At 40.7% G+C, this 26,646-nt stretch overlaps 3 protein-coding genes across 3 annotated transcripts; 1 reads left to right on the forward strand and 2 right to left on the reverse strand.

Moving 5' to 3' along the window:
- Window positions 1-4,709, forward strand: LOC129095391 (beta-crystallin A1-like). The gene is made up of 6 exons (XM_054603814.1): window positions 1-122; window positions 552-628; window positions 764-882; window positions 3,160-3,301; window positions 3,564-3,706; window positions 4,206-4,709. The coding sequence occupies exons 2-6, from the start codon at window positions 554-556 to the stop codon at window positions 4,351-4,353; spliced, it is 627 nt and encodes a 208-aa protein (XP_054459789.1). The 5' UTR covers window positions 1-122; window positions 552-553; the 3' UTR covers window positions 4,354-4,709.
- Window positions 4,710-7,042: 2,333 nt separating this feature from the next.
- unc93b1 (unc-93 homolog B1, TLR signaling regulator) lies at window positions 7,043-16,340 on the reverse strand. Its single transcript, XM_054603812.1, has 13 exons — window positions 16,215-16,340; window positions 14,541-14,657; window positions 14,259-14,400; window positions 13,994-14,147; window positions 13,641-13,802; window positions 12,238-12,367; window positions 12,011-12,104; window positions 10,354-10,478; window positions 9,326-9,508; window positions 8,961-9,234; window positions 8,745-8,866; window positions 8,469-8,591; window positions 7,043-7,309 (listed from the first exon to the last, which is right to left on the reverse strand). Exons 2-13 carry the CDS (start codon window positions 14,655-14,657, stop codon window positions 7,043-7,045), a joined length of 1,893 nt encoding a protein of 630 aa, XP_054459787.1. The 5' UTR covers window positions 16,215-16,340.
- A 189-nt stretch (window positions 16,341-16,529) lies between these two features.
- Window positions 16,530-19,743, reverse strand: timm10 (translocase of inner mitochondrial membrane 10 homolog (yeast)). Its single transcript, XM_054604958.1, has 2 exons — window positions 19,470-19,743; window positions 16,530-17,790 (listed from the first exon to the last, which is right to left on the reverse strand). Exons 1-2 carry the CDS (start codon window positions 19,538-19,540, stop codon window positions 17,595-17,597), a joined length of 267 nt encoding a protein of 88 aa, XP_054460933.1. The 5' UTR covers window positions 19,541-19,743; the 3' UTR covers window positions 16,530-17,594.
- Between the last annotated feature and the right edge of the window lie 6,903 nt (window positions 19,744-26,646).

Below are 26,646 nucleotides of genomic sequence, written 5' to 3' on the forward strand. Positions count from 1 at the left end.
CACACGCGCGAGCACGAGGCTCCCGCGTGGACGCCGGTATAAAACAGAAGCGCCAGGTTCAGACAAAAGTCTACGTAGAGGAGTGCGAGTGCGAGTGGCCCGAGGAGAGCGGAGAGCATCAGGTAAGGACCGGGAGAGAGACACAACTTTCCCACGGGATGGATAACTTAGACTTCTTCTTTACCGGACGGAATGTTTGTTTTGGCTTCTCCTAACTAACCCAGACATCTGACTTAGTTGCGCTCATGTCATGAAGAACATGTTGGCTGCATGGGAATAGTTGAATTTGAAATAGTTGTAATTGATAATTGAAATAGTTGTAATTGATCATTTCCATTTGTTACAACTAACTGTATGGTAAGTGTTTAGCACCATACAGTTAGTTGTAACAAATGGAAATTATTGAAATCCACTTAAAGTGTATATTTTAAGAAAAAGTATCTTGTTGTTATCCAATAAAATCAAAAATTGCCAAAACTCATGCATTTTACTGTTTATAACCCTTCTCTGATTCATGTACTTTGTTTTTATTGTTTTGTTTTTCACTTTAGAAATGAGTAGAATTACTAAAACCCACATGACCTCACCCATGTACTTCCCTGGCATGGATACAGCCCCTTTCTTTAAGGTGAGAACACACACGTGCAAACACACACAGACACACACACACACACACACACACACACACACACACACACACACACACACACACACACACACACACACAATCCACACCCTCATCCCTGTCCTCCCCTGTGTGCAGGTGACTGTGTTTGAGCGGGAGCATTTCCAGGGCAACTGTCAGGAGTTCACCTCCGAGTGCTGCAACATCCACAACTGCGGCCTGGACAACATCCGCTCCATCCGAGTGGAGAGTGGAGCGTGAGTCACACAGCCTGTACGCCTGCACATCTCTGTGGACAGCTGACTGACTGTGTGTGTGTGTGTGTGTGTGTGTGTGTGTGTGTGTGTGTGTGTGTGTGTGTGTGTGTTTATCTAAGTGTGTGTCTGTGAGACGGAGGTACAGCAGAGAGATAATGAGAGAGGAAGTAGTGTCCAGGCTCCGGCTAAAAGCAGATCGCCTCTAAGGTCACTCTACGTGTAGGGTGCGGAGTGGGTGGAGGTGGTCTTCTTGTTGCCAAAGCTGCCTCTTACAGATGAAATGCTGAGAAAGACTTTAATCACTATCAACTCAAGGCTTGACAGGGTCAGTCTGAAGCATTTACACTCACTTTGTGAGGTCTATTCAGAGCTGCGAAAAAAGAGCCTCTCCTGTGGTCAACAGTTATCACTGGTCAGCAGTAGTTAATTTGAGGGCCACATGACTGTTTGTAACCTTTCGATAAAATCGTGGGATATTTCCATTTCTCAGTGTTATATCCAAAAAAGCACACAGCATTTTTAGAAATCCTGAAATGATCTTAGAACTATCTATTGGGACTAGCTTGTAAAGAGATAAGCTAAACCTATTCCTACTACTACACTATATACTATCTGTTACTCTCTATTTCTTAAATCCTGAAGCCTCTGAAAACTTGGTGTCAAATATCAAAGTTTCTAAACAAAAAATTCAGAGCCATCTGAGCCAGCTGATTGCAGCCAACAGTGCTAACAACAGTGCAAAACAGAGCAAACAGTGTTTACCTGAGGGGGGACTGGCGGGTGGGTGCTACGCTTCTGCGTCAAGGACGTCAGTCGGGACGATGTTATAAGCTGTAACTACCGTATGAGCGCGTCCGTGGGGCACGCTTACATGAACTGAAAGGCCTGCCAACATGACAACATAAAATATTCATGACTTAATAGGTTACAATCCATGTTAAAGAAACATCCTGGGGTTTTATCTGTGGTGGAAGATATTTTTACTTAAGTACAGTACAATACAAAAAGTAGCAGAAAGTTGATCCTAGGAATTTATAATAGCAGCTAAAAGCAACGTTTTGATTCTGGCTGCAGTGACTCCTGAGTGTAGTAAAATTACATGGACGTCTACTGAACCACTGAACCAGCAAACAGCGGGCCTCCAAAGGATTTGCATCCAGGCTTCACACCATTTAGTCACGTTTCACAAATAATCCCTCCAACAGCCAGCTCATCATTCATTGTGTCCAATGTTACTCACGCTTCAATACATCAAATTAAATAATATAAAGACCTAAGAGTAATTGGAAATCTATTTTCTGAATATACACTTAATTCAATTAGTTACCGTCTGTTATATTTTCAGCTTTGATTGATAAACTTCCGTCATGGTTCTGCTACAATTAGATGGTTAATTACTTCTTGTTTTTCAGAGCAGTGATTGCATTTCTTCAGCTTTGGGGGACATGCCCTAATGACTACTTTTGTAATCTATATAAAAAAATATAATTTGTATAATAGCAGAAATTACTATTATGTCACAGCATTTGGTTCTATTCACACAGAATCAGCACATTTACTTTTTACTCCTGTGTGGGTATTAGGGGCCCAAATAATGCACTTATGTTTTATCAACTGTATGTCGTCACACATTTCTAAAACATCAGTTGTTGGTTGGAAAGAGTGCCGTCTCCTCCTCAACAAGCAGCCATCTGTTGGTGAGTCCTCACAGGGGGAGAAAATCTTTAGAGTGCCACCCTCAGTATTATTGACGCACATTGGACCAAAACTTTACTCTGAGCAGCTTTATACATAACAGCTCAGGCCTTAGTCATGCTGTGTATAGTTCGCCAAAGTTAGTGTAGTGATTTGCCAAACAGCTGCTGATTTCAGCTGCTGAATGCATATTTAGCTATATTAAGGAGAACAGAAATTGTAAATCTCTATTAAATCAAAGTGAAAAATCCATTCTGAAGTCACCCAATATTAAGTGGTAACGTTTCATCTTCTATTCTTTTGTGAGAATAGTAAAAAATGGGGGATATCACCTTTAGGGATGATTTTTGGAACTTTTGTTTACTGTGGAAATGTTAAATGTAAAAAAAACAATGGACGTTCACAGTTTAATGCACTTATTCATGTGACCACTAGAGGGACAAAAACAGACACTCTTGGTACTCTTCTCACCCCGTCTAATGTCACATGTCTGTTTTATGTTCGGACTGTTTTCTGACAACACTATTTATAATTTTTTACTCACCCATCTGACTATTTCTTATCTTCCACCCATGTGCCCAGTTGGGTGGGATTCGAGCACCATGACTTCCAGGGCCAGCAGTTCATCCTGGAGAGGGGCGAGTACCCCAACTGGGTCGCCTACAGTGGCTCCTTGTCATACCACAACGAGCGCTTCATGTCCCTTCGTCCCATCTACTGTGCTGTGAGTGCCTGCAGAAGAGGGGAGAGCTAAAAAATGAGACATAGGAAGAGAGATGTGGGAGGGAAAGAGCAAGAAAGGGCAAATTGAAAAGAGAGGATAGTGAGTGACAGAAGGAAGGAGTGATCAGAAGCCACACAGCGAGTGACTGAAACAACTCAAAAATAGAAAATGAGACAACTTGGTGCTGAATGTCTGCTCGCTCTGTAAGTCTGTCTGATAGGCCTAACACTACACGCTCTGTTACCCTCCCCCCCCTCCACAGTCTCACCAGAGCAGTCGTATGATGATCTTTGAGAGGGAGAACTTCATGGGCCGCAGCACCGAGCTGTGCGACGATTACCCCTCCCTGAAGGCCATGGGCTGGGTCATGCCTGAGGTCGGATCCATGCACGTGCAGTGTGGAGCGTAAGTCAGAGCTTCATCCCAACACAATCTAGTTCAAGTTGAATTAAAGCTCTTTATGATAAAGAATTTTCAGAGGGCTTTAGAGAGAAAAAGAAGAAGCAGAAAAGGGAAAAAGGAGCAGAAAATAACTTTAATACTAAATAACTAAACAAACACACATGACCAATGAAATTTCTGTGGGTGTTAACAAAACACTCTGAAGTTTTAAAGTTAATTTTGATACACAACATGAACTTGAGGTAGAGCCTGACCGATGAACATGTAAGCTTGTCACAGATAACATAACAGGAAACTGCAGAACAGAGTGCCAAAGACACATTCGCAGTAATATAGAAACAGTCACCTTTACGTAGTTTGTGCACCAGAGAGCACTGACAAGTATTTACTACTTTAAAATGTTTAATCTGAATACCACCTGGAGAAATTCTTTACGTAAAGAGAAAATCAGAAAAAAATCTTACATACCTACTCTCCTCCTCCTGCCTCTGTCATCCTTCAGCTTTGTGTGCTATGAGTACCCGGGCTACAGAGGCCAGCAGTACATCATGGAGTGCGAGAGACACAGCGGAGACTACCAGCACTGGAGGCACTGGGGCTCCCACTGCCAGACTCCAAAGATCCAGTCCATCAGACGCATCAGGCACTGAGAAGGACCAGATCGGGAACTGGCTACAGTAACGGCTCAGGACGCTGTGCTTTAGGGGCCTGACTGTTGAAGCCTGAACTTAAGGTTTGGTTCTGAGTTTAAGGCTTCATTCGTCAGGACCGCAACTACAACACAAACCATCAGTGACGTAGCAGCTACCTCTTTATCCCAGCTCATATTCAATTTCATGTTAATACTCATTTTGTTTAAGAACATGTGAAATAAAGCTCAGATTGAGAACCTGACAAGTCCCTTTCTGTCATTTCTGTGTGAGTGCACGTATGCAGAGAGGATGTTTGCACAGGGATATTACGGTTTAAGTGCAAAACACATAGAAAAAAACGTATGCAGTTTAATTATCCAATAATTCAGAACTACAAACTTTGAAATTAGTTTTTCAAGTTCCTCATAGTATTTATACTCTTACATAAATAAAAGAAAGAAGCATTTTTTTCCATGATGTGGTCTACATTTATATATGTGTGGGCATGTAAATGTACTGTCACATTAACTGCAAAGAAATGACTAAAGTTAAGCTATTCTTTGCTCTAGTCGTTTGGTTGCTGTTAAGTTTCCATGACGATAAGTCAGCGACTTTGACACCTCACCGCCCACCAGTCAAGACATGTACAATCGCTGTTAACTTCAACACCATCTTTAGTTGAATGTACAGGTGTAATCAAGAGAGAAGCACAAAATATTATCTTGCGACCACCATTTTCACACATTACAGTCAGTAACATTACATTACATAAATGAACAGGGATCCGTGCAACATCAAGCATCTTTGGCATCAGTTCATTGAAAAGTCAAGATGTGATTCCTCCCAAAGCAGGGTTAAATAGAAATAATCCCAACCTCAATATGTGAGAACAGTACCTAAAAGTATGTGAACTTCTGACCATTGGTATGAAAGCATGACATGCTCACCCTGTTAATTAATTTTCTCTTAAAGCAGCCTGGAACAAACCAACTCACACTAAAAAGCATGGTAAAGTCAAGCCAATCCCAAGTGAACATGACTTCAGACAACAATAAGTCATAACTAAAACAGGAAATAAAGTGAGAACTATGCCCAGTGAAGTAGATACCACAAGTTTAACATTAAGGTTTTGTATTTTGTAGAAAAGGTCAGCTAAGTTGTACAAATCCTCCAATGTGGCTCCCCAAACTTGCCAACACGTCATGATTAATTGATCTGCTCCACCACAGTCATAGTAGCTAACACAGAAGTTCCTAACATTAAAAATTCAAGATTCCCAGTAAACCATGAAGTGTGACGCTGAGCCAGTATGCACACTACCAGGAAAATGAAGCAGCTAAAAGGAATTAAGCCATCATTAAATGTATTATTTGCGTCTGGGCTTCTCATAATAAAATGTCTTTAGTCAATGTATTCAGAAAAAAACCAAGCTGTTTTTGCACCATGACAAAGGGCTTAAATTAATACAAATGTTACAATACATCTTTAAAGATTTCAAGGGCATGTGAAGACCCTGATATGTTTGCATTTTCAATACATGATCTGTCCTATCGTATGTATCGTTTTTGCTGTACCAGCTCTTGTTTTAACAGTGTAATACTTTTGTTCGGGTATTTTTTGGTTAGCGGCATTACTCTATGAATTTAATCTGTCCACTACTTAAATCTATTTAGTAGATTGCCATGACATTTTGTGCAGACATTCATGGTCCCCAGAGGATGAATTCCAATGACTTAAGTGATAAGGTGATTAAGGACCCTCCTAGCGTTGCTGAGAATCTTGTTCATTGGTGTATTGTAGATTACAATATTAAAAACTATTGAGACACTGCACATATTGAGAACCTATAATATCCCTGAAGCCACTGTATACCAAAATGATTTCCTTACTTACGAGCATTGGCCATACATGACTGACAGTACCTGTTGTGTATTGAACTATACTAAAGCATAAACATACATTTGATTTCAACCTCTGCAAAAAGCATGTTGAACTCCTTCCAGGAGGAACAGCAGACATGTGTCTGAGCTTCTAAAAACAGGTTAATTTGGGTTCTTTTGTCTTATAAATGTGCATAAACAAAGGGTTTGGAAGTAAACAAAGGCAGAAGAACAAATATAGCTAAGGCTGCTAATGCTGCTCACATCCAGCAGGACCAGCTTTCTAAAAATCCAAACACACTTCACCTTGAGGACAAACTTAGGAAATCAATTCCTTGTTCTCTTTTCTGTATCTTTCACTTCTTTCTTTTCAGTGAAGTGCCCTTTTTAAAATGAAACTAGTTTTTGGGTAAAAAAGAAAAGATCATTACAACGCAGAGGCTATGACCTCTATGATTATCAGCCAGTTGGTGTACATGAGCCACAACAAAAGTATTCTTGATGTATTTTGAGTTGTATGTGTTTTATCCAGCGGTTGCTACCTTTTTTAGATTTCTATACCTAAAGTGAAATAGTAACATTGTATTTACAGTTTGAGTAACCTTTCTTCTGGACCGCTGTTTTGATTATAGTTGAACAGGTAATTAGAGCTTTTTTATCAAAGCTTATGCCCGAAATGAATGCTTTTGTTTAGTGTAGCATGTAAAAAAAAACATCTATGGAAAATATGAACGAGCACGACAGCATCCGGCCAATTCTTGTCCTCTGTTGTAATATCTTTCATTTGTCCAAAATCTTCCCTCATTCCTCCTCCTTTGCCTCCTCTCTCAACCTCCCTCACGCTCTTCTCTCACTCCCTCCTTCACATGGGCGTCCTCCTGTCTGTGGCGGTGACCCTCGGCCCCTCTCCTCCTGGCTTTGGGTGAGTCAACTCCTTGGACCCCTGCGTCTTGGCCTCCTTCCTCCCTGTCCTCCGCTCCCATCTCCTCCGCCACATGCTCTTCGTCCTCCTTCTCATCTTCGTCATCCTCCTCACTTCTCTCAGAGTCTGACTCATCCGAGTTGTCCTCTTCCAGGTAGCGGTAACCTTTGACCTGCAGACACAAATTTGTATATTGTATTGATGACAGGCGAAAAAGTTTGCTTACCTTTTAGTCACCAGTAAAATGTTTCTCAAAAAAGCGCTGACTATAACAAGGTTTTATTGACAGGTTTTAAAACAGTTCCAACAAAACTGCACATTATTATATTCATGAATTGAGGATTTATTGCAGGCCTGCTTTATTAGACTGATTGGCTGGTTTTAGCTAGGTGTACCTGATAAACTGGCAAATGAGTGTAGAGCACAGCTGGTATCATACGACACCCTTGTTTCTGACTGGCTGGCAAGTAGTCATTGAGGAGGAAAATGCAACATCTAAAACTTACTTCTGCTTCTGGTCAAAAGTTTAAACCTTGTTTTAAATCAATGGATCAGGCATATTAAACTAAAGGTAGCCATAGCAACAGCACTTCTAATTTGTGCTAGTACCAGACCAAACCATAGATCAAAATGACCTCAAACGCATTTTAAAAAATGAATGATAATTTTAAAAACAGCTTCACTTTATATCATGTGAAGTGACAAGATTAAAGAGGTTATATAAATGGGATTTTAGACTGACGTGCTCCGAAATGAAAAAAATATTTGACCTCCTTCTCTGTTATCAATGCACCTTCGTATATTAAAATTTATTTTATCACTTCCACCCATTGCCAGTGTATTTGCACTGGATGTTTTAAATTCCCACATCACCATTGTGGTGCATATTTGACAATGACTGGCTCCAAACTGGATGGAAGTCACAAAATCATGATCATACGTACTCGTCTTAAATTGAGATTCAAGGCGAGCAAACTTTCTCCCTTCAGCAGATGAATGTGAAACATCCAAATGATGTAATAATAAGCAAAACCCATTCCAGCTGAGAGTATCTAAGCTTTGATGGAATACATGTTTTTTTTAACTCAATAGCCACATGAAATTGACTTGAAATTGGATAAATGAAACAAAACAGTTACAAATGCTTATTTCTGAAGAATGTTTCAAATTAACTTAGCAGCACATGTACAGACTGATTCTGCATCACACAGGCAGCAATGTTTGTTACAGAATCAGTAATATAACATATTCCTGGGCTGTGAAGGCTGCACTTTAATCATCACCTGACAGCATGAATCAGGCATCATCGGCAACAGTCTGAGATTGCTTACCTTGTGCCGTGGCCGCGGGATGCGAGGCAGTCTGAAAGGCACTTTCCTGGCCAGCCGAAGCTCCATCACCCAATAGCAGTAGCAGGCCAGCAATAAAGTAGCCAACAGGATGGAGAGTTTAGCCTGAGAAACGGTGACAAAAAATAGGCGATGAACGATATAAGAAGGGACTTTTCCTTTAAAATGTGGATCCAAATGAAGCCTCCTTTTCTTAGAGGTGTTTTACCCAAGACACAAACACACATTTAATGTTCTCTAAACCCACACAAAACATACCCTCATGGGCAGGTGGGACCAGAGGTAGACTATGAAGATGGCGATGGCCTGCCACCAGTGATAGATGGTGTAGACAAAGTCCAGACGTTCTTTTTCCTCAGCGTAGAGCATACCGATAAGAACTGGCACACATACAGAGGAGACAGATGTCATGTGTGAACAAAGTAAGTGTACAGTATTGTACCTACAGACTGATCGACCACAGCCGTTACTCACTGCTGATGCCCGTCTTGTTCAGGGCTGTGCCAAGTCCCCACAGCACAGAGATCACCAGGAGAGGGCCCAGATAATCCGGACTATTAGGAGGAGGAGAAAACGCCAGGAGCACCACCAGCAGCACTGCATGCACAGCAGCGCCACCCACCAGACACACCCAGCGCGGGAGGCGTAGGAGGCAAAGGGAGAGGGAGGAAAAGATGGAGCAGGAGAGGCCATAGACGAGTATAAGGAGCCACAGTTTATGCAGGCCCAAGACGCAGACGCCATAGGACTGTGGAGAGAGAAAGAAAGAAATTAGATGAAATGCATACAATTTCCAGACACAAAATTCAGCAATGCAAGTGACAGCTTTTCTACTCTACCAGGGAAAATCCAGTGACTGCAAACAGGATTTCAAATCCGCTGTAGATGAAGAAGGGGCAGAGCAGTCGCAAGCGGTAGTCTCTCAGGTGTTTGAAAGGCAGCTGGAAGATGTTTCCCCAGCCAATACTGCGGAGGTCGATTTCTTCCGTTGGGCGGTAGGCAGCGCCACACAGCGCAAGGAACTGTGGGTAGCAGCAAATAGCAATCAACATATTTTGAGTAATTATGAAGGACTTATAAGTCTTTGCATCGATCTTAAGCACTGCAAATACAATTAGAAAGCCAAGCTGGAATAAATATATTGGCCAATCTTAAACACAATTTTCTGTACATTTACAACAATTATTTTCTAACGCCAGTCATCTAAAATGCTATAACGCCCAAGCACCACTTAAAGCGCATTTAGACGCTTCCCTTTTATTAAATGTATCAATCCATACTAACCATACCTACATCGATTGTTCAAGGCTAACAGTCTGTCAGTGAGCTCGCCTGATTCACTACAGGCAGATTCCCCTCAGTCGCTACGGTGGGCAGAGGAATAAAATCAATAACTCATTACACACACTCTTGATTTCTACCCATTGCACCAACATGAAATATTTGGTTCATGTCAGTACCTGGTGAAGGCAGATTAGCATCTGCTGTCAACTCAGCTCCCGAGGAGCTGCTACTGAGAGCCTGTCGTTTATGAATGGGAAGTCCTAGTAAATTGTACAAAAGTGTGTTTACCAGTTTGATTGTTAAAGAGAAAAAGCTCTTTATCTATCTATTATACTCTCTAAATGTAGCCCTAAGGTGGACCAGTATATTTGATGAAGTTGCTGTACTTGCATGATTCTTCAACCTTTTGGGTTTAACCCACATGGTTGAATGCACTTATTGTAAGTCACTTTGGGTAAACGCGTCAGAGACTGGTTGACAGTCAGATAAATACAAATAAACCACCCAAAGACCCTGAGTTCTAGGGAGTCAGAGGGGCGTGTGTGTGTGTGTGCGTGTGTGTGTCGGGGAGTTTGGATCTTACGATGATCATGGCAAGGAAGGCGAAGCCCATGAGGACACTCTCCACCTGGATGAGCAGCATGGAGCGAGGCAGGCTGGTAAGCACAGTTTTGTTGAGGCCGGGGATCACTCCACTGATGTTAGCTCCTGTCAGAGGAAGAGAACAGTTCAACCATTAAACAAGGAGGCGATGAGAAACAATAACCAGCAGGTTTCAGTTCAACACAGCCTTTATTAAGTCCGACCTGAAGCCTGTAACACATGAGACGTCATCATTTTATCCTTTCAGACATTTGTGGGAAATTGTCATTATTAGCATATGTATTATTGAGTTATGGCCAAAAATGTGATTAATGAAGTCACAGGGACTTTTGACCATCATCAGTTCATCTCTGAGTCTAGGTAATGAACTCTGAATAAATTCCCTCCAGCCGTTCCTGAGATATCACTTACACAAGACATAATGCCTTTGGCCACTGCTGACGGCCGTGCGGAAGCATAAAAACGTTACAAGGGGCTAAATATGATCTGATGGACATGGGAACTTCTCCACAGTTTTCTTTCCTCCTATTGATGTTTACAATAAAAAGGAAGTGATGTTGACAGAAGTGAGATCCAAGCTAAGCGTGGCAGGAAAAACATTTCAGCTTTAGCAGAAGTGCAGCACTTCACTTGTTTCACATGAGCTTTGTCCCTTTAGCTTCTTGCTGCCTAATTAAGCATATTGGACGAAACACACACACACACACATATACACACACATACACACACATATATATATATATATATACATACATATACACATATATACATATATATATATACATATATACTAGCCAAACACGTGGACTTCTACTTCATCCAAGACAGGGAAGACAGAAGAGCCCTTTTTCAGCGTGTTTTTTGTTCTTTTTAAAAAACCTGATTCAGGTAAATGAAACAAGAACTAACTACAACGGAACAAAATACAAAAACTCTATGAAAATGGTATATTAAGAAATATAGACAGCAAGCATGTAAAGGAGCATTAGTTGATTTTTCGGTCACTTGGGAGCAGCAGCATAAGCTGAAAACACAAACTGACATATTATCACCTTTTGAAGTTGTTAGCTCTGTTTAGTTCGCCAGCTAGTTCGAGCTGACAATGAGTAGAGTGTGTGGAACATTCAGAATAATGAGTGAAAAAATGCTTAGAGACTACATAGAGCTGAGAGGAATTGCAAATGCACCTTCTTGCCGAGTGCTAGATAGGAAAATCGATACTATTTTCAAGGTTGTACGGTAAATTTGAAGCTGGAGACAGCAGTCAGTTAGCTTAGCGTAGCATATAGACTGGAGCCAGGGCTTTGGTGAGCATCAGGGATGCTGGAAGATGGATTTTGTTACCTTTGGACAGAGCCAGGATAGCTGTTTACCTGTTTGCAGTCTTTGTGCAAAGCTAAGGTAACCAGCTGCTGGCTGTAGCTACATATTTACCACACAGATATGAGAGCGGTATCAGCACTTTCATTTAACCCTCTGCAAGAAAGTATCTAAGCAGGTTTCCTGATATGTCTAACTATTGCTTTATTTACAATTTTTTGGTGTTGGTAAAAAAAATGATTCATTGTAAATGGTTGTCCTGAAATAATTTCTGTGTAATCATTCATCAGTGGAGGTGAGGCGACATGTGTCTTTACCGCAGGATTGGACACTTTGGAGAATGTGTTTGTTTTCATGCAGGTACTCGTTGAGGACGAAGCGCATGGGGAACTCCGCAAAGACAAAACTCAGCTGAAGAGGAAAAGACACAAGATAGGGATTGTAGCTCATTAATTTTCTGCAAATGGGCAAACTCATTTGATGATGTCAAACGCCACAAAAACATGAAATGAATTAGAGTATTAGCGAACAAAAGCTGGCTCACATGGAAGATGATGTTGAAGACTGAGTGGAAGACAATGATGTAACTGTGGCACGCTCCTTTAGGGAGCTTCTTCTGCTCCTGCACATGGTCTTCCTTGTAGTTGACGTACTCGTAGTACTGCTGTGCCATCCTGCATGTGTTTGTGTGAGTGAACAAATTCACAACACATTTTAGAAAAACAAACATATCTTACCATCAGGTGTTCATTTTAAAGTCTATATGCGCACACAATCACATGAGACCTGCCTCTGTGTATGAGGTGTTTATACTAATCCAGGCCGCCTCAAAGATCCCATGTGCGATCCCATTCACACCTTGACAGCTAAGATTTGCTGAAAGAGTAGTAGGGGGGTATAATAATATGCTTTATCATTTCCATGTTCTGTATTTTTCTGCATTCAACTTTATAAAAGCTCTATACTATACTACTATACTAAATAAAAAAAACACAGAATTTGTCTAAAAGGAATATTGTTGCTAAGCGACATCAACAACATAACAATGCTTTGCAAAATAAAAACCCAAAACAATTGGTGACAAAAAATTACTCCGCCTGACCTCCACAGCACAGCACAACAAAGTGCCTGGTAAACTTTTGTTTTGAGCCTTGCATTGATTGGTTAACTGACACAGTACCTTAGCACAGGCTTTAAACTAAAATCTTTCATTTTCATCTTTCATTCAATTGTTTTCCTTAGTGTGAAACTAATATCCCAAAAATATGTTTATTCTTGTACATAGGTCTCTTTTGGAACGGACATGATCTCAATGAAACTAGCTGTTTAAATAAAGGATTAAATAAAAAATATTCAGTTAGTTAAGCAAGTACAATTTGGGCCCCATCAGAAAATATATAAAGAATATGGATTAAGGTAGGTTTGACTCCTGTAATTTTAATAAAAAATTACAAGAGTCTGGACCAAACATGGTAGGTGTGAAAGGGCCCTCTGTTAAATAAAGAGAATGTAGATTTTTTTTATTCAAATATTTCTCAAAAAAATCTATTTTTGGCTTCCTTCGTTGGTTATGTAGGGATAGAAGTACATAAATAATATTTCTGTAACATCTGTTAGGTGATCCCTGTAGTCTGTTTTGAAGCTTTGATGGTGGTTAGACATAGTAAATATTACTGGTTATTTTTAAAGTCAGGGTTAAGGTGGTTATAAAGTTATCCTTAGGCATTGTAAAAATGAGAAACAGTTGAGTTAGTGATTTTGAAATGAATGCATAATGTTTTTGATGTGAAGGTAAGAGCAGCAATCTGAGACTGAGACAATCTGTCCCCTGAGGTCTGAGAATGCTGGTCGACCTTCAGTTCGCTCTGCTATGACGTATCGAGGTTCAAGCTTCTGCCTCTTACAATACATCTTCATCCGCCCACCCTGTCATGACCTGTTTCTAACCTTGTGATATAATTTCCCAAGGAAGCCCAGAGCGGCACAATGGCCACGCCGATGGCTACGGCTGACGGAACCAGGGTGTAGTACCGCTCCCAGTAATTGGTTGAGACAAAGAGTGCGTAGATTCCTGAGGCCAGGAACATCATCCACTTGGTGCCTAGAAACCTTCCGGAGAGATAAATATAGTATATTTTGTTATCATAGAGTACATACAGGCAAGAACATTCAGATATAAAAAAAAAAAATACATGGTTTTTTTTTTCTGTGTGTGTGTGTGTGTGTGTGTGTGTGTGTGTGTGTGTGTGTGTGTGTGTGTGTGTGTGTGTGTGTGTGTGTGTGTGTGTGTGTGTGTGTACCTGATAAGTACAGGGGTGTACAGCAGACCTATGATGGGGGTGACATTGATGCCCATCAGCATCTTGTGATCGATGTCCTCCAGGCCGAGGTTGCTGTACTTCACCTCGCGGTAAGTCGTATCATAATGGAGGATCAGCTGCATCTGCAGAAGGCCTTCAACACACCATTTACACACACAAAAAAAGATTAAAAAGAACATATTAGAGACACTGTGACTCTGTTATTCAGTGTCCATTTCATTTACTTTGCTCCAATCAGACTCACCCATGTACACACTGTACACAATCATGGCTCCAACACTTGCTGCAAGAACATTCTTGATGACACCCAGCCTCTTCCTCCTGTAGTATTTCCTCTCCTCTTCCTCTTCGTTGTACTCTGCCTGTGGGCCCAGAAACTCCTCCATCTGAGGAAAGAAAGGAATATATGTTTTGCAACTGTTTGATTAGACAATGTTATCACACTGAAAAATAATTGAGTGTCTTTCACTGGAAACCAAAGAGATTGGAGTTACATATATTTTTGACATGACAGCCGGGAGCTCACCTGGCCATGCATGTTGTCTTCTTGTCCCACATTCAGCAGTTCATTTATGCCACCATTGGGAGGTGCCACAGGCTGATCAGCATCCCCAACCAACCCTTCTTGATCAGATGCATCCATCTAGTGACCAAACAGAGCAGTACACTGGTTTATATACCTTACGTTCACTGCTAATGAGCCAAACCAATCAATCATTGAAATGTCATTATAACATTATTCCTATGAGGTACCTCTAGTGTTGTCAAATATCTTACTGTACATACTAATGACTACTACATTTAGACTATTTAGTTTTCACAGGCCACATTATAAATTGGAGATAAACTCTTAGGCTGGACCAATCTCAATTATCAATATGTCAATCTTTGAAGTCGAGAACTTTTAATTATCTGAGGTGGAGCCAATTACATGTGCACTAATACACCTTCATGGTGTGCATAAAGCTATATATATATAAAATACACCTCAAAAATATTAAATAAACTAGAAATATGGGGTGAGAAAATAATAATGAAAAAAAATCCCTGCTATCCCCAAAAGAGTGAGACAACCTTCCCTTTTCTGACACCCTATCCTCCACTAATACTTTTGTAGGGTCCCATATCTGGTCAAAAAAATTTGATTATTTTTAGTAACCTAGAATTATTTGCTGTCTATGCTAATTAGATCTTAAATAGATCTGTGTGTGTGTTTCAAAAAGTATATTGTTGTTCTAAAATTTTCTTTTAAAACTTACATTATTATCAAAGAGGATATGACCCACAACTAGGGCTGTGCGATAAGGCCAACATTTCCAATACTAATATAGGTTAATTGATAGCTCAATAACAATATATATATCACGTAATAGCATGTTTTCTGGTAATTCAATAAATAAGTAGTCAATATGAAATAATCAAATGCCGAAAGCCTGTAAAGCTTTTTTTTTTATTGCCTTGTGTTATTTAATACACGATTTATGAAAAGTAATGAGTATTCTCTTATTAAAGTAAGAACTTATGTGCAAATTGATTAAAACAGTTTTGAGTGAAATTATAGAGAAACACTAGAATAGCTACATAGTAAACTAAACTGGGGGTATTGCCATGAGCAGAATTCTTATCAATTTAGACAACGAACTTGTGCATGACAATATATGATTTCATCAAGATATGATTTAATTCAAATACAATAAATTATCATATTGAATGATAGCCCTTACCACATGTTCCTCAATATGCATAAGCAAGACACACAGCACAGTTCCCTTATCTTAGGACTATATACATAAAGTCAACAACACATGAAGGCAACATGAAGCCTTAAACCAGACACTCTCGAGCTTCAATAATTATTAGTTTATTTTCCACAGGGTAATTGTACATATTAGAGTTACAGGTCTTGTCCACGTGACCTTTAAGTTGCCAATTCAATCAGTTAGTGTTGGAATAAAAGTGCGTCTGAGCTACTGGAGTTGTATTTAATATGACTGTGCTTTATTTAGTTTGACATATTGGGACTTCTGCTGTAACATTCATGTAAACTCGTATTTTTAACGATATTAACTACACCCTTGACAGAGACATTCTAGGTTTATTTATTTAACAACTATTCTGACACATACAGTATGACACAACTCGACCCCAAACATCAAGTCCTTCTTTTTAGGCATTTATAAACACCTTGAAAACCACTCACCACGTCTGTCGCGCGGGGCTCCTCGCGGGCACCGGGATTGAAGAGTCTCTCCACCTGCTTGGTGAAACACACGACCACCCACTGCCACCGTGTCGCCTTTGTTTTCAGTAGCTGTTCCCCTTTCCGATGTACAAGCGCCAGTATAAATACAAGTTTCACGAAGGAAACGAAAGTCAATAGTCTTCACTTCCTCATTGTCTTAAAGGTGCAGATACATGTTTAGCAGACCACACCTCCTGTGGGACAGCAGTGGGAGTTTAAAAAGTAGACAGAAATGAAGACTTAAATACCCGTATGACAAAACTCATGTTAAGATAAATGACAGTTTTATTAGAGTTCTTAGTAACAACGACACACTGTGCAGCTTCTCCAATATGCAGATAAAAAGCTGCGTCACCGACACAGTGGTTAGCACATGAAAAAAAAAAAAAACATGAAAAAAAAAAAAAAGGAAATGTATCAGTCAGAAATCATTGTCCAGTCACATACACCACGAGACAGTCTAGAACAAAGCATTGGTTTCAGTCCATCTTCATCAAACGTCCGTGAAGCATGAATGACCTGACTGGTACCGTTTGAGTTTACAGACAAAGCCAACACAGCACCATGCAGGCCTGAAAGAGAATAAACTATGGATGGTCTTGTATAAAAAAAAAAAAAAAAAAAAAAGACAAAACATACTGCCATACATAATTCATTCAGTGCAAGCACTCATCCATCTGTATTTTAATTACTGTATTTCAAGGTTTTGTAAAGAACCATGTCTGCATAACAGACAACTTGTATTTGTGAACAGAGTATCTACCCGAATACCATGTTGTGTTGTAATATTATGAAGAGGGTTCATGTTTACTTCTCCCCCTTTCACCAAGAAAAATAAAATAAAATTCACCCAAGTTCAAAGGATGATGTGGCAACAAAGACTTTATGTAAATAGTGATTGTTTTAACCTGCCAGTATTTGAGTTTCTGCAGAAGAGGCAGCACCCTTCTGGGACTCTAAGCAGCTAAAAACAAGCACGAAGTATGAATTAGAGATAACATTACACATCCTCTCTCTCCTTTTAAGTCGTTTATCAGGTGACTTCTTGAGGACCAAGCTGAATTTAAAACTAATCAAACTCATCCAGAGAGGCTGGTGGAGCAGTGAGCAGTTTGAAGAGGTCTTTGTGCTGTTGTTCCACCAGGTCCTCTCGTGATTCCTTTAACCTTAATCCAAGGTCTCATCCTCGACTGCAGTAGGAAAGCAGTTTATCTCCGTGGACCCTCAACAGCATTATTCTTCACACTTTATTTATTTCCAAAACAAAACCCACCCATTAAATAACCCTTGACATTTAATCCCCCACAATGCTCTACTTCGATAACTTCATTAACGTCTTTATCCGCTCCCCAAGGAGGCTTTCCTCATCGTCTCCTCGTCCTGGACGGAGAGCTCGGTCAGCTTGCGTCCCAGCCTCTCGTGAAGGTCCAGGTATTTGGCCACGCAGCGGTCCAAGCACACGGACTCGCCCTTGGACAACTCTGCCTCCTTGTAATGTGGCGGTACACACTTCCTGTGGCAGGCGTTGGTCATGCTGGGAAGAAAGGAAGACAGGAGATGGTCAGATTTTTAAACAAAGTGTGTAATGACCGGGATATTATTTAAGTGTTAACACATTTACCAGACAATTTAGTACAACCTTGCTTTACCAAGTAAATAGCTTGAAGCACCTATGTGTAGAGTTTAAGTGTGACTATAGCAACTTTAAAATTATTCTGATGACGTTAGAGCTGCAAAGATTATTTTCATTATCAAAATACAAAGTACATTGAAAAAAAAAAAAATCAGTCTCAGTGTCCCAACCTGGGAGTCAAATACCAAAGAGAGTTACCCAAGTCAAAGCGGGGCTTTAGATTTGATGGACATGAAATTACTTTATTCTATTTGTTAATTTGACAGGGACAATACTCAAGAAGTAGAAACCAAGAGTGAATTAGGCAGCAACAATATAAATGCCTGAAACTAGAAATGAATGCCGATAAATACTGTTTGAAAGCACCCATGTGCTTTTTGACTTTGTCTCTAGACTTTCTTTAACAGGAGACATATTGTCTCATCATAGTGTAAAGTTAGTACCTTTGTGTGTCCCATTAAGTCAGAACAGTGTGACGGTGAACCAGCATGCACAATACCAGGACCCTGACACTGAAGCAGCTTAATGGAATTCACCCATCATTCATTTCATTATTTACAGCTGCTCTGAACCAGTAGTCCCACTTTATGTCAGACAGTCCTAGGGGTCTGTTAGCTCACGCACAATGACCAGTCTTGCTCTCCTTTACTATGAACCAGTCTGGCTATCAAGACGCAAGAAATTGATGACAGAGGGGGGGGAAAAAATAAATGCAGAAATTCCCAACTGAATGAGGCAATCACTCAGTGATCTGCATCGTTCTCAATAGAGACACTTGGCTTCTCCTCTTAAGGTAGTGATGAGTGGAGGATTTAACCAAACAGTCAAAAGGCCTTTTCAATTACATGCTTACCTGTTTCATTAGCTTTTGGATCAAGCAATATTTGCTTTAAATGTGTAATGGGATCAGTATCAAAATAAATAAGGTGGCGGTGCTTTTGGAATATGTTGTGGGATTTTCGTTGGTCAGATAAAGTGCAAACAATGTGTAAGCATTTATATTGTCTTTCAACCACATCGAGCTTTAATTAAATGCAGTAATGAACCAACAATGATGTAATAAACCATTGTGCATCCCTATAATTATTCCAAAAACTTTGAGAAATGCAATCATCATTTTTTCTATTTATCATTACAGGGTTAAGCAATTAATCAATTTGCACTGTGCTTTGGTACTGGAAAGGCAAATTCTAATGCAAATGCTTACTTAAGCTGCAGTATAACTAAATCTACTTAATATCATGTTTTACTGGATTTGAAAACACATTTAACATGACTCGTACCTCTTGTACAGTCCTGTAGGACATCACAGGTTTAGGTACCGGTACTAGTCTGTGTTGGCCCGACTGAACCAATGGATCTGTCACATGGAGCCATCAGTTACAACAGTAATCCGGTGCAGCGAACATCACGGAGGAACTACAAGGTTACATCTTCACTAAACGTAGCTGACCTATAACCTTGAATGCCTCTGTGTCACTGCATATCAAGATTAATGTTCTTTTTGCATTGAAGGCCATGAGTCAGAAAGGTTGCAGACAGTAACGTTAGCGTGAATGGTTAGCTTGTGCTGTCTTTACCGGTTGTACATGTCAGCCATCATCTCCACCTCCAGCTCCGCCGCCAGCTGCTGTGCCTTCATGGGATCCATGTCTGCGCCTCGGTGCTGCTCTCGCCCGGCTTTGACCACAAACACACGCCGTCCTGGTGACCCTCTCCGGCGGACGGTGGACAGTAGACCTACCGGTGCTTCTTCTTTAACCTTCAAACCTGCAAGACGTGAAACACGTGTGTACTGTTTCCGTTACGCTTCCCTTGTCAATAAAGTTGGATTCAAACTGAGGCAGAGACAGTGCGCCCCCTCGTGCCATCTCTGTGCCATAGCTCTCCAAATATTTATTTAAATGTTAAGGTCTGTTGGCAAACAAAGTGACATATTTCAGTTTTTTTTTTTTTAATAAACCATAATTGTAATTTAGACAAAACACGCGGTGCTTTACAAATACAAGCTCAAAAATAAGGTTTCTTTTCAACAACAGTCACTTTCAGAGAGACACAATGCCACTGAAGTGCTTTTACCTTAATTAGTCTGACAATTCAAAATTGACTGATAATGTAAAGTAATACAATTATTTTTATTAGACAAATGTGAACAACAGTAAGAACGTTTTCCCTTTTTGTAATAATATTTTGGGGTTATTATTAATGGAAACTAAACATCCATTTGAACCTTGTACACAGAACTAAATGAAGGTAACACCAGCACACAGCCTGTCATTCTTGCATGCACAAAGCTTATAATCGCCAGACGCTGAATGGTGCTGAAAACAGAAAAGGATGGACATAAAAATCGATTATACATAGCTGCACAGCAAAATGGACTTTGTCTGGCATCTTTGTGAACATACATAAAACCACAACAGAGAGAACATAATGCTTAGCACACCAAAGTGCTGAATTACTCACAAAACATAGTAAAAACTATGCACAAATACAAAGGTTACTCTGCCTCATCTCCAGTGACATCAATCTCATTCACATCTTCTTCCTCCTCCTCCTCCTCCTCTTCTTCTTCTTCTTCTTCCTCTGGAGTCATTTCCATGTTGTCGAGTCCATGCTCACAATCTTCTGTCTCAGGCACTTTGCCTGGAGAGAAAAGCAGAACGTCTACCTCCACTTCCTCCTCTTCCTCTTCTTGATCGCAGCCGGAGCTCCTGCCGAACCCAACAGCGTCAGACGGAGGTGGACTAGTTCTCTCAGAGGCCTGGGGGGTCAAGTTGTGCACCAAAGGCATTTTGTCTTCTTGAGGCAGGTGCGTGTCACTGTGAGACGATCCTCCGTCGTGGATAGCAGTCCGCGGTGTTTTATCAGACACTCCTGCATCACAGGCTGTTTGTGGTAAAAAAAAAAAAAAAAAAAGAAGGAACTAAAATGGATTATCCAGAGTAATTGGGACATTGTTTTTTAATATATATATATGTAAATATAGATATATAGTTTTCAAACGCATTTTTTTATTCCTGGAGCATAACAGACTTGGACTAAGATACGATAGAATTTAAGTGCCAGTTGCCAGTTTGTTTACTTAGGTACCTAAGTGGCAGATGAGAATCATCAACAAAAACATTGTTTTGCTGACAAGGCAGTGGTGGAAAGAAACAAAGTACATTTACTCCAGAACTGTACTTAAGTACAGTTTTGAGGTACTTTAACGGACACATATTGGAGCCACTACATCTGGAGTTACAAGTTACTTTTCAGATTGAGATCTTTATATTAAACAACATGTGTTGAGGTTTTAAAATAGAATGCACTGATTGAACAAGTGACCTCTTACAGAAAAATATAGATGGGGCTCCAGCTTGTTTCTATGTGTAGTTTTATCTGTATTTATGTATGTAATAAATAATGTCATATAAAGTAAGATATAGGGATGGGTATCGTTAGGATTTTATCGATACTAGAACTCTTATCAATTCTGCTTTTCAGTTTGGTTCCTTATCGATACCATTAACGGTATTTTTTGATTATATTTTATGAAAAATTAATTAAGAAAAGAACTGACATTGCCTTTAATATTCTTGAATGTATACAAATAGTCTTTCAGAAGCAGCAATACAAGAAGTTCCAAAATCTTTAAAATACATTCAAGCTAAACAATAAGCTAAGTTATAAGCTTTCATTTATTAGCCTGTTCTTATCAGCAAACTTCAGATGGCTTTGCAAACGTTTCCTGCAGTGGACGACGATGGATGGTTGCTGGCCCAAATTGTCAAAAACATTTACGACCTTATCAGCACCTACTGGATTCAAATGTAGCCGCACTTTGGATCTTTTTTTCCCCTCTCTGCCATGATGTGTGTCTCAGGTTGTACTGAGCTGGAGTCAATGTGTGTGTGTCACAGTAAAGCACGACTCCGCCCCTCATGCACTCTGTAACTTCTAAAGTACTGACAGCAAAACCGTAAACTCCAGACCTTATCAAGATTCCCCTGTTTAGAACTGAGTTATGGGGCCCTAGTAATATATCTGCCCTACAGAGGACATTTTACAGCACAACTACCGCTATTACTGCTTATACTTTTAAGTACATTTTGCTGATAAAACTTTGGTTCTTCTACTATAAATTCAGGACTTTCATGTAGGAATTTTTTTTTTTATATTGACGTATTGATAGTAAAGGATCATAGTACTTCTTCCATCACTGCTGCAAGATTTGATACATCTTGAGGTTAAAATGGGAAATATTTTTTGTGTGATATGAACTTAGCCTGTAATCACTGTTCCACCAAATCTGTAAGTTTTTTTATCTTAAAACTAGCCCAACATTATGCAACAATTCAAGCATTGTTGTGGTCGTTGCTACCTGTCACAGTGTCATGCTTTATATTACCAGACAGCACCAAAGTAGGTTTAGTTTATAATGTTATGCAAACTGCAGCGAATGTGTTTCTCTTTCGAATCAAATCAAAGAAATTCAATGGTTCAATAGTTTAAGTTTCTCATTTTTTACTCTTACTGTACACGGTAAGAAGGGCTTGAAAAAATGCCACCCAAAGCTTTAGGAAGAAACACTTTACCTTCATCAGGAGTTTTCAGTTGCTGCTCAGTCTCAGCTGCTAACTCGGCCTCTTCTCCCAAGACATCGAAGGAAAACACCGGAAGGGACTCATCACGCCACAAATGTGTCTCATTACTAGTAGAGCTGTTTGTTTCGTCTCGCTGTGATTCTTCATACTCAGCTGCTGATTTGTTGACAATTTCATTGTGATTTTTATCAACTGTGACATTGAAGGCGGCGTGACACTCTTGAACCCCGTCCCTGTTCTGAGGCTGAGCATTGTACATTTCTGTCCCGTTAGTAAATTCTGTAAAGCTGCTCCCACATGTCTTCCCTTCCTCACATTCTACAACTCTTGTAGTTTCACTTGTTTCCTTCTCCTGGCTTTCTTTTGACTTTCTTGTTTTTGAGTGTTGGTGTTTGATAAGCTTCTGAAACTCCTTCAGACTGACCATCCGCGGCCGTTTGGGTGTCCCAAGTTTTTTCCCGGCTGGGATTACATCACTGCTGTTGTCTGCCTCAGCATTTAAGGTCATCTTTGGTGGAATTGCCTCCACTTTACTTCTATTCCTGATCCGTTTTTTACGTCTCCTTGTTTTTTCACTCTGCTCCTTTGACAAACTGTCAATTTGCACCTCTCCTTTTACATCTTGGCTCTTTCTGTCAGTGAGGGCGAGAGAGCTCTCTGGAGGGATCTCTTTAACCTTTGTTCTCCGTGGCCTTCCGCGCCCCCTTCTGGGGACTCCTTGTGTATTCTCAATCTGAGCTGTGCAGACCGCGGGTTTTAAAACTGAACTTTCTGTGCTTGAGCCAATTGGGGTCTCTAGAGTTTTTTTCAAAAAGCCCCTGGTCCTGATCCGCGTCTGGTTAGTATTTAGATCCCCAGGCTCTCTGGTTTTCTCTCTCCGACTCTCTGTGATGGTCGACTGTTCATTTGTTTTCCCTACAAACGTGTTTGGCATGTTTGAACCGGCGGCCAATTCTCTTTCCTTCGCCAGCACATTGTTGCTCGACAAACTGACTGAACAAACGCTCAGGTTGATTTGACCTTTTGTTCCATCACTGACTTTCACATGCTTGAAAGCCAAAAGAGAACTGGCCTCTTGCTGGTGTCTTGTGTGCTGCCTCTTCCTCCTTTTAGGCGCTGCAGCATCACCTTTAGTGTCACCTTGTTTACATTTTAAACTTTTCTTCATCTTCCTGAGATCAGATTTCAGTTCTGCCGCGTTTTGATGACCAGCAGATATTGCTTCTCTGTCTTCCATCTCTTTACCAGAACAAGATGCTGGCCGGGTTTCAACACTTTGTGGATTCAACTCCAGATGTTTTTGCTGTTGCTTTGACCCAAAGTTGCGGTTTGAATCCTGCGGTAAAGACGCACTTTTATTTGCTCCGTGAGTGATGGCACTGAGGGGAAATTGTAGTGATCCGGGGTTTACTGCAAGCCAGGGTCGCCCCTGTAAAGATGGCTGTGGATGAATATTATCGCTTTGGTTCGTCGAGCTGTTGAGGGTAAGCTGATGTTTTGCTGCTGAGGTGGACGGCTCTAACGGAGAGAGACATCGAGCAAGCCGCACATCATCCATGCAAGGTAGGGAATGCAAGGAGTGGGCTTCATTTCCATTAATCAGTGGCAAAAGCTCTAGTATGTTCTGATTGTCTTCAGAAGGCAGTTCCTGGCATGCTGGTAAATAAGTAAGGGTTGTAAGAAGTTTCTGCCCACTGAGTGCTTCAGGATATGGAGAATTTAGTGTTTTGGACAGTGGCATGCCCGGGTGGCTCGTTCCATCTATTTGCCCCATGGATGTGACAGATGATTGATACTGGGGAGAGCGCTGCTGCTGCTGCTGCTGCTGCTGCTGCTGCCGCCGCCGCCGCTGCTGCTGCCGCTGCTGCCGCTGCATCACAGCGGCTGGCTGTACAGATGAAAGGCTTGAGCAGCTGGGCTGGTTCTGAGCTGTAAAACAACAATAGATACCTGTAGAGCAGGTGAGAAGACTGCCATCAATCACCCTAAACTTACAAAGCTGAGGTGGTTGGTGTTAGGGTGGGTTTTTGGATAGATTGAATAGAGGAGCAGTAGCAGTGTGGGCATTTAGATTGTGGTACGGTGTGATAAAAGTGGTCATGAAGTGGAGAACTGGGGGGAATTAAATAAATAAATATTTTAGGTGGACTAAACTGATCTTGTTCTTTGATTGCTTTAGCAACAACCTAACATAAGCACACTGGACGAGACAAGATTCATATTCATTTTAACCGTGCTGCTTTCCACCAAATATACAAAGGTTAAAATTAGAGTTGAAACAATTAATTGAAGAATCAATTAATCATTCAGGTAATTGAAGTAGCATTTCCTGGTTTTTAGCTTTTCAATGTTTAGGATTTTCGGCTCTTCTCTATATTATATGATATCAAAATTACTAAAGTTCAGTTTCGCCTCGGACTAAAAGGGATAGTTTAGATTTTCTGATTCAACACCCACCACATGTACAAAGTTATATTGGTGAATATAAAGGAGAAGGGGTCACAACATGTCTGTTATTTCTTTTTCATTATACAAATCTCTCCCTCTTTGGATTAAAAATGGCTACTTGTTTCATTAGCCCACTGTCACTGTTTAACAGATTAACCCACAATGTATCAATGAGGCAATCATGTGTCTACACAGCTTGTCAGGGGATAAAGTATAAATCCTAATACGAATGCATCTAATTACCTGTATCTGTTGATGCGTGACCAATTTGTGTCCCAAAATCCTGGTAGTACATGCATCCCGCTGTACTGACGCCGGCATGCGTCTGGCTCTGCGGTCGCTCGTTCTCTGTAACCGGAACCTGGCAAATGGCTGGTGCTCCTTCGTGGTTTGGTTGAAGATAATGAGACTTTTTGCAGTCTCTGTTCAAGTTTGGCAGGATGTTCAGACCCATCATGATGTCCTCCAACAGCCTCTCTATCTGCTCATCACATTCCTCTGCCGGGCCTGGAGGCTGGGGCAGCGGGACCGACTCAAGGCCGTCCTCAAGGCAGTCACTGGAGAGAAGCTGGGAGTCAGAGGGGGTGTTGGGGTGAGGCGGTGGCTCAGGGGAGTTGGTGGTAGCAGGTTGAATAGTTGTAGTCCCTGGTTTATGAGTTGGACCTGGCTGGACACCGGAGGGAGTAGGCTCACTGTTTGTAAGGTCTGTCTGCAGCCTTCTGTGGCTGAAGTTATCCTGTAAAAAGATAAAGACGTCATATATACTTTATCAAGTTTAGTGTGATAAGAATCAAATCATATCAGAACTATTGAGTACACACTGACATTCTCAAATCTAATTATATTGTCATGTTATTCGTTACGTATAATTTATCAGTGTGGTTGTGGTTCTGCTGATCTCAGATCATGAAACACACCTGCTGACGATTTAGCCTCAGGAAGCTGCTCAGGCGGTCTAGAGATACTAAGTTTGGATTTAACATCATAATTCCTTTCATTTCTCCGGCAGCCAGCCCCCGGGTATGAAGAACTCAACAAAGCTTCTGTCTGTCCACCTGCACCGAAAACCAGTGGTTGATGATCCACATTCTGGAGACAGTAGAGCAGAGATAAGAGGAGGTTCTTATCTCTGCTCTACTGTCTCCAGAATGTGGATCATCAACCACTGGTTTTCTTAGATAACTGTGTTTGTTGCACAATAAATGCCTATGGCATTATGCTATCTCTAAACACTTTCCTTCTGCAGACTCATTCCTTTCTATGCAAGACAGAGAGTTAAATGTAATGATTGAATTTGTTTAAAAGCTTGAATTATTTTATTTGGTGTGCATTTAATGATAATTTAGCTGTGTTTTGTTCTATCTCTGCACTGCCCTGCATCGCCAGGACAAATTAAAACTGAGTATGTATTCAACTAAGCAGCTGAAGTGATTCCAATTGTAATATAAACATCAAATCATATCCAATTAAACTGGATGATCAGTGTGTCTGTGTATAAAACACCACCACACTTGTATACCTGTTTCAGGGAGGTAAGAACTGACAACGCCTCATCTTTGTCTTGCCTGCTCACAACCTCCCACACTTCTCCATTGGTCCTCCTCCTCAGCTTCACCTGCACAGAGGGAAGAAAATATGGCAACGAAAACATCAGGGATAAAAAAAACGAGTGGGCTTCTTACAAGCTTGTTATGACATTCTGAAGCCATCATCATTGCTG

The sequence above is a fragment of the Anoplopoma fimbria genome, chromosome 9, assembly GCF_027596085.1.
Source record: "Anoplopoma fimbria isolate UVic2021 breed Golden Eagle Sablefish chromosome 9, Afim_UVic_2022, whole genome shotgun sequence".
NCBI classification, from domain to species: Eukaryota; Metazoa; Chordata; class Actinopteri; order Perciformes; family Anoplopomatidae; genus Anoplopoma; species Anoplopoma fimbria.